The 13835-nt window shown below is 36.4% G+C and overlaps 2 protein-coding genes across 8 annotated transcripts in view; both read right to left on the bottom strand.

Annotated features, from left to right (window-relative positions):
- Positions 1-13835, bottom strand: part of LOC143243809 (uncharacterized) — a 90917-nt gene that overhangs the window by 49769 nt on the left and 27313 nt on the right. For 6 of the 7 annotated variants that reach the window (XM_076487480.1, XM_076487479.1, XM_076487482.1 and 3 more), the window contains 2 exons: positions 12991-13145; positions 7950-8025 (listed from right to left, as the gene is read on the bottom strand). In XM_076487480.1, the coding sequence (XP_076343595.1) occupies positions 7950-8025; positions 12991-13145 (231 nt within the window). Of the gene's footprint in view, positions 1-6268; positions 6611-7949; positions 8026-12990; positions 13146-13835 lie in introns of those variants that run through there. The other variant, XM_076487481.1, reaches the window with a different exon arrangement.
- LOC143243805 (innexin inx2-like) lies at positions 607-2093 on the bottom strand. The gene has a single exon (XM_076487475.1). The coding sequence runs from the start codon at positions 1966-1968 to the stop codon at positions 841-843; it is 1128 nt and encodes a 375-aa protein (XP_076343590.1). The 5' UTR covers positions 1969-2093; the 3' UTR covers positions 607-840.

The raw sequence follows: 13835 nt of genomic DNA, 5'->3' as shown, positions 1-13835 counted from the left end.
AGCAGTTGCTATTCTACATAGAATTGACACAAATTGAATTCCAATTGCAAACTGTATAGTAAATAACGTTAAAAAATAACACAGTTTTATGATTTAACTAACTGTCTCCAGGAGGTTCAATGGTTAGTTTAGGGATTCAGGATGTTAAAATTAAGGGTTCAGTCCTCGCAGTGGACATAGCACTATAGTCCATTACACAACTCTGAGGTGTAACAACAAGGCTGGTTAAATTTGATTTATAAATCAGTAAACAATATGAATAATTCTAACATTTTTAGACATTTCTATAAAACAAAATTTAGATATTCACTATTTGCAGTCACGTAAATACCAGCCATTCTATTGTCTTTCAGTATGTATTGTGGTTAGAACAATCAGCGCTAAGTCTTTGGGACGAGGGTTCGAATTCCGTCACCCAGCCACGGGAGCGTTGTTTGGTAACGGTGAATCCCACGTTATAGTGGTAAAAGTGTAGGTGGAAAGTTGACCGTATATATTATTAACTAGCTGCTTTTCCTCTAGTCTATCATCTCTAAATTAAGAACGGCTGGAGGAGAGAACCCTCGTGAAGCTCTGCTTGAAATTTAATAAACACACAATCAAACATTATTTCGAGATATGACTTGCACTTTCATTATAAAAGTTACACTTAATTATTAGATAAAATAACAAGTAATCCTGTATGACAGGTAGGCTTTCATCTTGCAATAATTATTTGTGTTGCAACAATAAAGATCCAATACATCGTGTTAGTCGTTTGTTACCCCCGAACACGTAAAACTAAAGCATAAAAACGAATTAAAATGATACAAGAAAATTAAATCGTTACTTAAGTTTCTATTAAAAATCAACTGTTGATCGAGGATCGTGCTCTTTGATATATGCAAAATGCGACGTCATTTCATTTTCTAACTCGGCAAGTAGATCTCGGAAATTTCTGGAGTCAATGTTATGCCCCACTTGCTGTAAAAGAAACCAATCGCCGTAAGACATGTGGCTCAACACGGTATTCAGCCTCTGAGGTGAAGAGAGTCGGTCAAGGATAAAAATCAAGTAATATCTGACGCGTGGAGAGAGGAAGACCATTGTCCTGTAGACTAGGGCCAGTCCACTCAGCACGGCAAGGATCACGAACCAGAACCACATGAACACGTATATCTTCTCATTGAGAATGTTCAGAGGGATGAGACAAAGGGCGTCGTGTTTCTGAACGTCTCCAGAGGAACCGTAGCGATAAAAGTCACACTTAGTCATCCTGGGAAAGACCCGGACCATGGGATCCAATCTGTTCTCGGGATCCGTCCCGGTAAATCTCACCACATCCGATCCAAACGTGGTAAATTCGTAGCCTAAAAAGCGGTCGACCAAATATATTTGTGAAATAACGTTCACAAAGTTCAGAACTTCACATAGAATGTACTTCAAAGCATAGTTCCAATGTCTTCCTTTTCTGGTGATGAAGTATGTGCCAAGTTTTGATATGTTCTTTGTCCTTTCTTCTTCACTTAAGATTGGTTTACTCAGATCCAATAACATACTCTTCACTTTCCCTTTTTCAAATCCTCGCCATATAAAACGGGGGACGTAGAATAAAAGTGCTTGTAGGAAGAGCACGAAACAAACCCATTGGTAGTACGCATGTTCCTTTACCTCGTCACCTGGCTCGTGCTTCGCCACCCCAGGGTAGGCAACTTCAACCCCAACTTTTTTGTTGAATGCTTTCGGAAGGGTGAAGGTGCTTTCGATCCAACAGAAGGTATTTAATGTCTTTGCGGAAATGTCATCCTTTTGGATACAACTGATAGGTTCACCGAAGAACTGTGTGGCTGATATCATTAAACTGGATACCAGTAATATGGTCACAGTGACTTCATAGTGAAGTCGAGAGACGTAGTTATCGATCTTGGCCTTGTCATGTTTAATTGTAACCAGACTTCTAAGTGCACCGCCAAAGAAGAGTTTATCCATTTTGTTCTCAGACTTAACTTTTCCAGTAAATCCCTACAAAACAACAATATGTGTGAATTATTTAATAGACTTCTTAACTCGAGCTTCACCGAACAAAGTGTAGACAAACGTGTGAACCAATACTGCGCATTTCCAATGTAGGTCGCAATCCCGTAGAGATAAGAACTCCCAGATAAACTCAAGTTTATGCGCCTAGAGATAAGATATAAGTCTCTACTTTGAACTATACAATAAAGAAATACAGTACAGGTGTTCGCCAGCACACATTATTACATAACAAAAAAGCACATTTTTTTTAACGGATGTGAATCCTCGGTTATGTAATTATGTGAGGAGTGCCCCCTCTCCTCGGGGGCTCTAAATAGAAATCTAAACATACGAGCCGATTAGTGAGGGTCAAATCTCACTATTCACTCATACAGAGATTTGACGGTGGATGCTTTTTGCTAACTGGTTTCTTTCCTGTATATCACTTCAAAATTAGGGACGGCAGCTCACCCTGGTGTGAACTTTATGCTAAATTCTGAAACAAGTAAATTACAAAAATATCCAAAATATCCCTATATAATATAAATATACACTCAAGCCAGCATACAAAGTATTCTTAGTACACCACACACAACGTAATCCAAGTATTCTCTGTCGTTGGTCTTTATTTATAGTGCGTTTTATTTGAGTAATCCAATCGTTTTCCATCGTCAGCGCCATTAGCTCTTTATTCGTAACACATAACACTCAAGTTTCACACGTTCACTGTCTGTGTGTTTATACGCACGGTTGAAAAACTTCGTCACTTTTCAGGTCAGATTTCTTTATTTCTTATCAAATATATATTCAGAACACATCACCCTAGGATTACACTTTTGTTATGCAACATGTCGTGAACATACACACAGACTTCAATAATTATATATAATCTTGACAAATGTTTTTGGCGTCCAACGTTCAACTGTCTTTCGCTTGGAGAAAATACTGCAATATCTCCAGTATTTGGAGTTTGGTAAGTTACCTTTAACAGTTCAGTAATTAATTAATATAACACTTGCATGAATAGAATGGAGCTATAAAGCGCTATTAACCACACCCTACAGTAAACCGTAGGCCCAGCACGGCCAAGTAGTTAGGGCACTCGACTCGTTATCTGAGGGTCACAGGTTCGAATTCCCGTCACACGAAATATGCTCGCCCTTTCAGCTGTGGGATTGTTACAATGTAACGGTCAGTCCCACTATTCGATGGTAAAAGAGAAGCTCAAGAGTTGGCGGTGAGTGGTGATAACTAGTTGCCTTCCCTCCAGTCTTACACTGCTAAATTAGGGACAGTTAGCTCAGATTGCCCTCGTGTAAGGTTGCGCGAAATTAAAAAATAAACAAGTAGTAACCGCAAGTCGTTTACTTTGTGTTCCAGTAAGTCCAAAACACATAACGCCATTAATTACACTCTTGTATATCCTAGATATATTAACTACATAAAACATTAAACCCTAGCATCGTTAACATTGCATTAAAACCTGGCTTCATTAATTATAGATACTGTAGTAAGGCCTAATGTAATCTATTGGTAAAACTTTGAAGTGGTTTCTACATTATTGGTAAACGAGTCCAGATGTTCTGTATAAAATACAAAATGTTTAACTTCTATTAATTTCATACTATTTCTGCTTACATTAAACTCATCAGTCCCTCAATCTAATTGATAAAACATCCGAGGTGTGGCACTATTGTTCCAATTGCGTTTCAGCATTGAAACGAAATAACCGACAAATTTATTTAGTCGTGTAAATAGTGATAACATTTATATATGTAAGTTCATAAACAAAAAAGAAGAAAAAGGATAGCATCCATATCTAAATTAAATAAAGGTGTAAAAACGTTTCATAACAAAAATACAGCTATACGTTGATTAGATGTGGTATGGTATTTAAATTAGTTAATCTTAAAATCCCTTTTTTATTTCAATAACTGGATAACAGAGGTCGCGCCGATAATAGTTGTAGAACTTGTGTTTGTTGGAAAATATTCAAAAGAATCTATATAAATATAACAGTACCGTACGTTGTATGTTCATGTAATTACTTCGCAGGGTGTGGATGGATCTTCATCAAAATTGGTATAGAGGTTGACTAGGTCTATGGGAAGAGACGTGCAAATTTGTGTTTTCACATTTCATGTTTTGCAGTTTTTTTATGAGTATTTTTGTGTTGTTTTTGTTCACTATTACATATAAGAAATCTGAGGGTCGCGGGTTCGCGCCCGAGTCGCGCCAAATATGCTCGCCCTCCCAGCCGTGGGGGCGTTATAATGTGACGGTCAATCCCACTATTCGTTGGTAAAAGAGTAGCCCAAGAATTGGCGGTGGGTGGTGATGACTAGCTGTCTTCCCTCTAGTCTTACACTACTAAATTAGGGACGGCTAGCACAGATAGCCCTCGAGTAGCTTTGTGCGAAATTCCAAAACAAACAAACATATAAGAAAAGCAACGTTTCCTGTCTTAAGATAACCTTTCATTAACCACAAATTTATATAATTTACTCCGGATAGTCAAAAATACTTTTAGCTCTTAATTGCATGTCAAAACTTTCAGATCGGATAACCATAAGTCATTACGTGCTACTAACAAAGAGCATGCGCACAAAAATCAGAAGTCTGACATTACGAATACAAAATTAAAGGTAATTCCGTAGACATCACAACTAACAATTCTTCGGGTAAAATTATACGTCACGAAACGAAATTATTTTCAGCAATGACTCTAATAAAAAAACAACTTTTGATCCTTAACTTTGTTGTTAACAACGTCGAACTAGTGAGGTTTACTGATACAAGTTCTCTCAGAGTTACTCCATAAATTCTGAAAAATATAGAAAACGAAAAGTAAAATATAGAGTGTAAACGTTCTTTATAACGTTTGCCTGAAATTCTGAGACAGTAAATCGGTGGTTCACGAGTACTTATAACAACTACAGTTTCGAAGACTCGGTGACGTAAGTGCAGGAAACAGACCATAGTAACGTCATCATCATTTACTAAAATAAAACTGACTCTGATAGCTCAATAAACTGAGATATAACTAGTCTTACAGGTTCGTGTGTTCTCGGAACTTTAAAACGAAAAATGTTATTTAACGATAACAAATGTATTTCTAGGTTACAATCCGGGTTTGATGTCTGCTGTGACGTCACTGAAGAAGCGACTTTAAACCTATACATTGGATTTATTAATCCTTTATTATTATTATTATTAATCCGCTCAGTTTTATTGAATTAATTTTTGGTGGCACATCCACTTTACGTAATTATTGAAAACTGGCCCGGCGCTCTACTGGCAATCTGAGAATCGTGGGTTCGAATCCCAACACGGAAGGTTGTTATGTTATGAACAATCCCACTATTCGTTGATAAAAGAGTAGCTCAAAGTTCGTGATGGGTAGTGATGACTAGCTGGCTTCCAGCACTAAAATGGGAATGGCTAACGCAGATAGCCTTCGTGCAGCTTTCCACGAAATTCAAAACAAACCAATCATTGATAACCAACACACTGATTTTACTTAACCATTGATAACCAACACATTGAGTTTAATTAACTATTGATAAGCCAAACATCGAGTTTACTTAACCATTGATAACCAACACACTGATTTTACCTACTTCTTGATTTGAATTTTGAGCAAAGCCACACGAGAGCTATCTGCACTAGCCATCCCTAATTTAGCAGTGTAAGACTAGAGAGAAGGCAGCTTGTCATCATCACCCACCGCCGACTCTTGGACTACTCTTTTACCAACGAATAGTGGAATTGATCGTTACATTACAACGCCTTCACGGTTGAAAGGGCGGGCATGTTTGGTGTGACTGGAATTCGAGCTTGCGAACCTCAGCTCACGAGACGAGCGCCCCCTAACCACTAGTTAGGCCAATTTATTCTTGATAACTTACGGATTGATTTGTATTGATATAATGTTAAATAGTTAAATGTTTTGTACATTTTTAATCTGTTCAATAGCTTCTAATTATTTTTTAACTGCTAAAACATCTTCCTGGAACCAATCTCTTATTATTTTCCATTTATATCACAGCTGGCTTATTACCTTAGTAAAACACTTCAATGTTGCAGAGGATATATATTTTATACATGAACGTTAAGCCTAATATAATTAGGCTAATAATATTTGTAACCTTCAACTGCAAAAATCGTGTCGCTCCACACCTGTTGCACCGAGATCGATATTTGTCAGTAAAAGTGTAAATAATTTACAGTGGCTTCATTACTTGCAGATAAGGATGTTCACAGGTACACAGACTCATGTAACGTTTACATTTAATACGAACGCTCACAGGTAACTTTATATGCGGCGTTACAACACACAAAATGAATTTTCTCAGATAAAAATGAATGTTCACAGACAACTTCACAGGTGGCGTTTTAACATATAAAACGAATGTTCACACACAACTTTTAAACATGGTTTAATCTTATATTAAATGAACGTTCACAGATAATTTCACATACGTTATTACGTACGGAAATGAATTTTCACAATATATTTCACATGTTGTTCCTTCACTGGCAGTAGACACTGATAACATCAGACATGGTGTTGTCACATTTAAAATTAATGGTAGTAATTGGCGTTACCATTGTACTGTTACGTGAGGAAAAAACAACTATTACTGGTATATGCTCTTAATTATATGTTACGTAATGGTGGAGTTTGTATGGGATAACACAGCCAAAAGACAACGGGGTAAAACCTAAAGTATTGGTTGGAAGATAACAACAGTTCTACATTTATAACGTATATATTCCAATACGAGTTACCTGTACACATACCGTAATTCTTTCATACAGTAGTATTTTGAGAAACAAATTAATTAGTAGATGGAGTTTCTCAGTACAGAAATTAAGCCACATTTTTACATGTTTTTCATTGTTACATACGCTGTAACATCGTTTCACGATGAAAACCACATTAATTACTTCGAAATGTTGATCTTTCAAAGTTTAGAATATATACAGTTACTTTGTTAGAAAGTTTGCTAAAATATAAATTATTTTACCTCTCAAAAACAGAGGTAAATCATTAACATTATCTCAAACCAAACAAAAACAAACAAACAAACAAACGTTATTAGAAATATTCAAAACATATCCGTAACGGTTGTATTAACAACGCAAGTTTTGTTTGGTGTTTAAAAACTATTTAATATTAATTTTGTGATATAAAACTCTTCATATACCACAAAATAAAGTTGACAAACTGTTTCAGTTTACTTACATATTTTTTCTTCTGAATAATAACACTAAAATATTAATTCTATTAAACAGAGATATATTAAATAATAAGAGAGAAGTATTAATGGTAGTAGTACTAATAGAACGTGTATGTTAGCAGTAACAGCTGCATCTCAACACAAAATAACGTGAAACTCTAATGTAATTAGTGGTATCGTACGAAAGGCCTCGTCGGCATTGAATGTGGTCAATGTAGTCTGGTTCACAAACTATTATTATCTATTTTCCTTTTATTTCATTCATAGTGTAACAGATCGGAAAGTGAAAGTGCTGCCATCTATACTGTATAATTCAAAATACAAACTCAACAATGAATAGAGTATGTTTTTGTTACAGTTATGCACGAGTAATGTGGTTTTCCGATATAGCATAATACGTTAAATATTGTTTGATTAATAAAGAATTGCTTCAATTTGAAGACTTCAAAACTTTTTAAAAACAAATTCAACATTTATAACTTACCTTTCACGAAGAGTTGGCGAGTTTTATTACAGTTTCCATAATCTGTAAAACGCTTTCTGTTTCGTGGGGTTTAAAAACGTAATTGAAAAATCCCTCCCCATTTGAATTAATTTGTAGAACAGAAATCCCATAATTATAAACACAGTTACACTGTATGCACCTGAATCAAGAGTGATAGGAAATGTCGTTAAGAAACAAACAAATATAAAGAAAAACGTTCAACTCACAAGTTTCTAATAATTGCGAACGCTTTTCCATCAGCACCGTAGGCATCGCAATCAGATACTCTTCCCTGGTGTAATTCTAAATAAAGATAAAAATATTAACAGGGTCGGTCGTTTTCAGACAACGAAACTGTCTATTCTGACCGTTAAATAAAAATATACTCTTCAAAAAAAGAAACGCAAAAGGGATATTTTTGTTATTTTAAAGAGAAATATATGTAGTAACGTTACAAGCTCAGAGTATGTGATGTAACACGTGTTAAGGCACTGATTGTCAGACCAAAATGACAATAAAAGTTGTGCACTTTGAAAACGGAGGAAAACAACGGATTTTTTGCCAAAACGCATTCGTGTCCAATAAATTTGTTTGAGCGATCTGCATGTTCTGCAAGTGCAACGTGTGCAAAATCCCTATAAAAGTGACGGGTTCTCGGTTTCCATAGCTCAGTGTTAAGCCACCGACACGCAATACAGTTACGCCAAGACTGACTGAAGCACAACGAAACAACACCATTGGTTGATTGGAGGCAGGCGAATCTCGATCAGATGTTGCCAGAGCTGTGAATGTCCACCCAAACACCATCACACGACTATGGAATCGTCACCAACAACATGTATCAACTTGTGACCGTCCACGATCTGGCAGACCTCGTGTGACCACGCCCGCACAAGATCGCTACATCCGGTTACGTCACCTTCGGAATAGGACCACCACTGCGACGTCTACTGCCTCAACCATACCAGGGCTGCGTAGGATTTGACCGTACGCAACCGTCGACGAGATTCTTAGGCCCCATGTGCAACCCATCATGGTGAACGTCAACGACGTTTTTCAACATGACAACGCCCGTCCTCACACAGCCCGACTCACCACTGTCATCTTGAGACACCACAACATCAACGTTCTTCCCTAGCCCTCCATATCACCAGATTTAAACCCCATCGAACATCTTTGGGACGAATTAGACCGACGTCTGCGACGGTGACAACCTCAACCGCAGACTCTACCTCAGCTTGCAGCAGCTTTGCAGGCTGAGTGGACAGCCATTCCACAGAATGTGATTCGTCATCTCATCGCTTCAATGGGCAGGAGATGCCAAGCAGTTATTGATGCTCACGGGGGGCATACTCGTTACTGACGTTGAGTGACGTTAAACGTCAACTAGTGAGCGTGTACTTCGCCTCTGCAGACTTTGGATGTTCAGCAGTGAATGTGCAAAGTTTCACACATGTCATACGGAACTACCCGGAATAAACTTGTTAACAATATGTCTCAAATTTTGCCTTTTGCGTTTCTTTTTTTGAAGAGTGTATAAATCCATTCGATATAAAGTCACATAACTAACAACAAACGTTTGCAAAATTTATCATTTCTGCGCAGACTGATTCAAACGGCTCCCAATAGAACAGGTCCAAACCCGTATGGATTTTAATAGTCCTTTTTTTTTTAAAGAAACTTTAACTCATTATTCGATAATTTTGTCCTACGTCACAACGTGTTCTGTAACTGCTCTATTGAACGGATGTATTGGTTTGTTTTGAATTTCGCGCAAAGCTACACGAGGGCTATCTGGCATTAGCCCCCTCCAGTTTAGCAGTGAAAGGCTGGAGGGAAAGTAACTCGTTATCATTACCTGCCGCTAACTTTTGGGCTACTCTTTCAGCAGCGAATAGTGGGATTGACCGTCACATTATAATGTCCCCACATGGCCGAAAAGGTGAGCATGTTTGATGTGACGGGGATTCGAACTTGCGACCTTCAGATTGCGAGTCAAACGCCCATTGACCATCTAGTCATACCAGGCCAAAAGAGATGTAATACTAAAACCATTGACAAAGAAGGAAAATTACGTAGAATGTAAAACAAAGGCAGGACGCATAATGTTTTCAAGGGATGAGTGTGTCTTAGCAAAGAAACTACACTTTGGGATGGGCAGGAAAACTCTCAAAAATGGATAAATAAGTTATTTACAAGCGTAACTCCTCAGAGTTGTGTCAAAATGAGAGTTGAAACCTTTTCCATTTTTATGTTACGAAATATGAATTATAAAATATTTTTCAGTATTTTTTTAAAATATCTTCTTATCATAAGCAAGCAGATAATATTCAGCTTTTGTGCAATACCAGGAAGAGTTGAAGCACCTGATGTCTCTTCGTTTCAAAGTTAGGTCTTTCACTCGCTATTCCAGAGTTGTTCTAAACCTAGTAATTAATTCGTGAATGGCCACTCCCAGTGGCACAGTGGTATGTCTGCAGACTTCAAAAGCTTGAAACCGGATTTCGATACCCGAAGTTGGGCAGAGCACAGATAGCCCATTGTGTAACTTTGTGCTTAATTACAAATAAACGAATATTCGTGAAGAAATTTAAATATCACGGTTAAATGTGTTTTCAGCCACAAATACCCAAACCCTAAACACACAAGCCTCATACTCAAAAGCGGAAGCCACAGCAGGTTCGTGAAAAATAAGATTAGAACATTTCAATTGTTGTTCAGAGTCTCTTGAAGTTCTACCATGTTACACTGATAGCCATTGAAGTTCTACCATGTTACACTGATAGCCATTGAAGTTCTACCATGTTACACTGATAGCCATTGAAGTTATACCATGTTTCATTGATAGCCATTGAAGTTCTACCATGTTTCATTGATAGCCATTGAAGTTCTACCATGTTTCATTGATAGCCATTGAAGTTCGGCTATGTTCCTGATGATCATTTCTTGGCTAGCGAGGGTTTGGATTTGTCAGGGTTTGAAGTCTTCAACTGTAGAACTGAAGTAAGCGCCGGATTGTTAGGTGTCAAAGTCTTTGATTCAAGCAAAAAGAGTTGCTTGTTAACTGTTCTAGATGCAGAAGTGGAGGACGGTTCGGTTATGGAAAGCGTGGACATAATTTTGAAGAGACAGATCCGATTACTTAGCCACAAGTGACGGGCTCTATTCGCTAATATTTGGCACAAATTATTCCGTTGTTAATTTCAAAGAAGACCTTTAGTAAAGAAAGTCAACTATTAAAATTATGGTTCTTTATCAAAACTCCAACTAGACAATCACTCCAGAGATCCTCTTTAGATTCTTGCCTTCAGGTTTTGTTTCGTTTTCAAGTCAAGCTCCTTATCTCCTTCCGGGTTCACGAATTTTGTCCACTTTAATAAATCGAGGATGTGAACATGAATGTTCGAAGAAACAAGTGGAGGTTACTGTCAGTAGATGGAACTTGCAAAATGGTTGGAAAAATAAAGGTTGCACAATTAACAAAGGTAAGCTAACCTGACATCAGATGCAGGTGGGCGTGAGGTGGAACATGTTGCGTCGTCTCTCGAATATTTTAATGTATTTTAGTACGAAAATATTTGATTTTGAGAGCTCAGTGTCAAAATTTGAACATCTCTTGTTATGTTGAGTTATAGGTTTCAGTTAAATTGCCTGTAAGGTACGACAGTTCGTAAGCTAACTGGGCCCGTATTGCAAAGGTGGAATACTTACTAAACTGAGTTACAAGTAGATATATCAGTAGAAATGTAAAAACAAATAGGGTTAAGAGAGACGAATACATCACTATTATGTCTAATTGTACACTAGACCCCTCTCTCTCTCAAATGGAACAGAAGTTACGGTATCTTGAGTTTTCTAAAGATGGTACGAAGGTGGTCAATTGTTTTCCTAATTTCACTGACAGCCACATCCAAATAGTGGACATTATCAAAGAAGTTGTTTCATATATGACAGAGGACAAAAATATGATGTACACCTCCTCACCAAGTAGAAGATGAATCAGTAAGTAATGATCACACTGAGATGCCAGAACACAACAAGATGGTCACAAGTACACATAATCAGGTAAAACCTTCACAATATAGCCTGAAGCTGAAAGCTTGAGAACGAACATTTCATAGTTCCTGTTTTGTGTTTAAACAATATATTTTACCATCCAATTCGTACATGAACAATCATAGATGGTTAGTAATGAGCTCCTTATTTTACCACGAGAAACAATGGATCAGTGTAAACAAGGGTTCATTACAACAAATGATCATTGTAGCAATGAATCATTATAAACAAGGGTTCATTATAACAAATGATCATTGTAGCAATGAATCATTATAAACAAGGGTTCATTATAACAAATGATCATTGTAGCAATAAATCGTTATAAACAAGGGTTCATTATAACAAATGATCATTGTAGCAATGAATCGTTATAAACAAGGGTTCATTATAACAAATGATCATTGTAGCAATGAATCGTTATAAACAAGGGTTCATTATAACAAATGATCATTGTAGCAATGAATCATTATAAACAAGGGTTCATTACAACAAATGATCATTATAAACAAGTGATCATTGTAGCAATGAATCATTATAAACAAGGGTTCATTACAACAAATGATCATTGTAGCAATGAATCATTATAAACAAGGGTTCATTATAACAAATGATCATTGTAGCAATGAATCGTTATAAACAAGGGTTCATTATAACAAATGATCATTGTAGCAATGAATCGTTATAAACAAGGGTTCATTACAACAAATGATCATTATAAACAAGTGATCATTGTAGCAATGAATCATTATAAACAAGGGTTCATTACAACAAATGATCATTATAAACAAGTGATCATTGTAGCAATGAATCATTATAAACAAGGGTTCATTACAACAAATGATCATTATAAACAAGTGATCATTGTAGCAATGAATCATTATAAACAAGGGTTCATTATAACAAATGATCATTATAAACAAGTGATCATTGTAGCAATGAATCATTATAAACAAGGGTTCATTATAACAAATGATCATTATAAACAAGTGATCATTGTAGCAATGAATCATTATAAACAAGGGTTCATTATTACAAATGATCATTATAAACAAGTGATCATTGTAGCAATGAATCATTATAAACAAGGGTTCATTATTACAAATAATTATTATAAACTGTAGATACACAACAAACATAAAACTAAGAAAATATTTGTCAATACAGTAAACGTATTAACAAAGTGTTTTATTTTTAAAAATATGTAAGACTTACTTCCGTTTTTTATTGTGATTTCCAACTCCACTATTTGGCCAAGACCCACAGTGTTCACAAAAGCGTCATTCTCGAAGTCATAAATACGAAGTAGAACTTCCGGTGCAGCAGAAGAATCCGTCGTAACAGAAGAGGTGTTTGTTCGAGAGAATTCTCTGTAAAAGTAATCAAAATCATTATCAAAGAAATTACAGAAATGTGATGTTATCTATAATATGTAACATTCAGAAGTTACAAAATAATATCGCACATATGTATGATGTTAAAAAACAAGTAGGTTTAAGAAGTCTTGATAGAAATAAATCAAATCAAATACATAACACAGTGTGCAAACTAATATTAAGTGTCAACGTAACATAACCTTGAGGATACATCAGGTCATCCCATAAGTAATGTCCGGATATTTAATACAGAAAGTGTATCATCATTTCTGTCTGTGTAGAAGCCTTTAATTACTAAAATATGTAGTAGGACATGTATAGAAATGTTCAGACAAATAAAAGAAACTAACCCAACTCCACTTTTTCAAATTATTAATCAAATAAACCCTCATGAAGATGGATGTGTCTGAGGAGTACATTAGACATATAATGCTTTATGAGTTTTAAAAAGGCAACAGTGCAACAGAAACTACACGAAACATTCAAGGGGTTTATGGTGCGTAGCCTCTAACTGAAAGAAAATGTTGAAGGTGGTTTCAGAAGTTCAGATCAGGTGACTACAGCTTAGTGATGCGTCACGTTCAGGTTTTCCTGTTGAGTTTAATGATGACTTGCTACTGGCTGCACTTGATGAAGATTGTGCTGTAACAGTTGAAGAACTAGTACAGAAGCGTAATTCAACCC

Source organism: Tachypleus tridentatus, chromosome 2, assembly GCF_004210375.1.
Source record: "Tachypleus tridentatus isolate NWPU-2018 chromosome 2, ASM421037v1, whole genome shotgun sequence".
Classification (NCBI taxonomy): Eukaryota; Metazoa; Arthropoda; class Merostomata; order Xiphosura; family Limulidae; genus Tachypleus; species Tachypleus tridentatus.
Note: the sequence above shows the minus strand (reverse complement) of the source record. Positions and strands in the feature narration are given on the sequence as shown.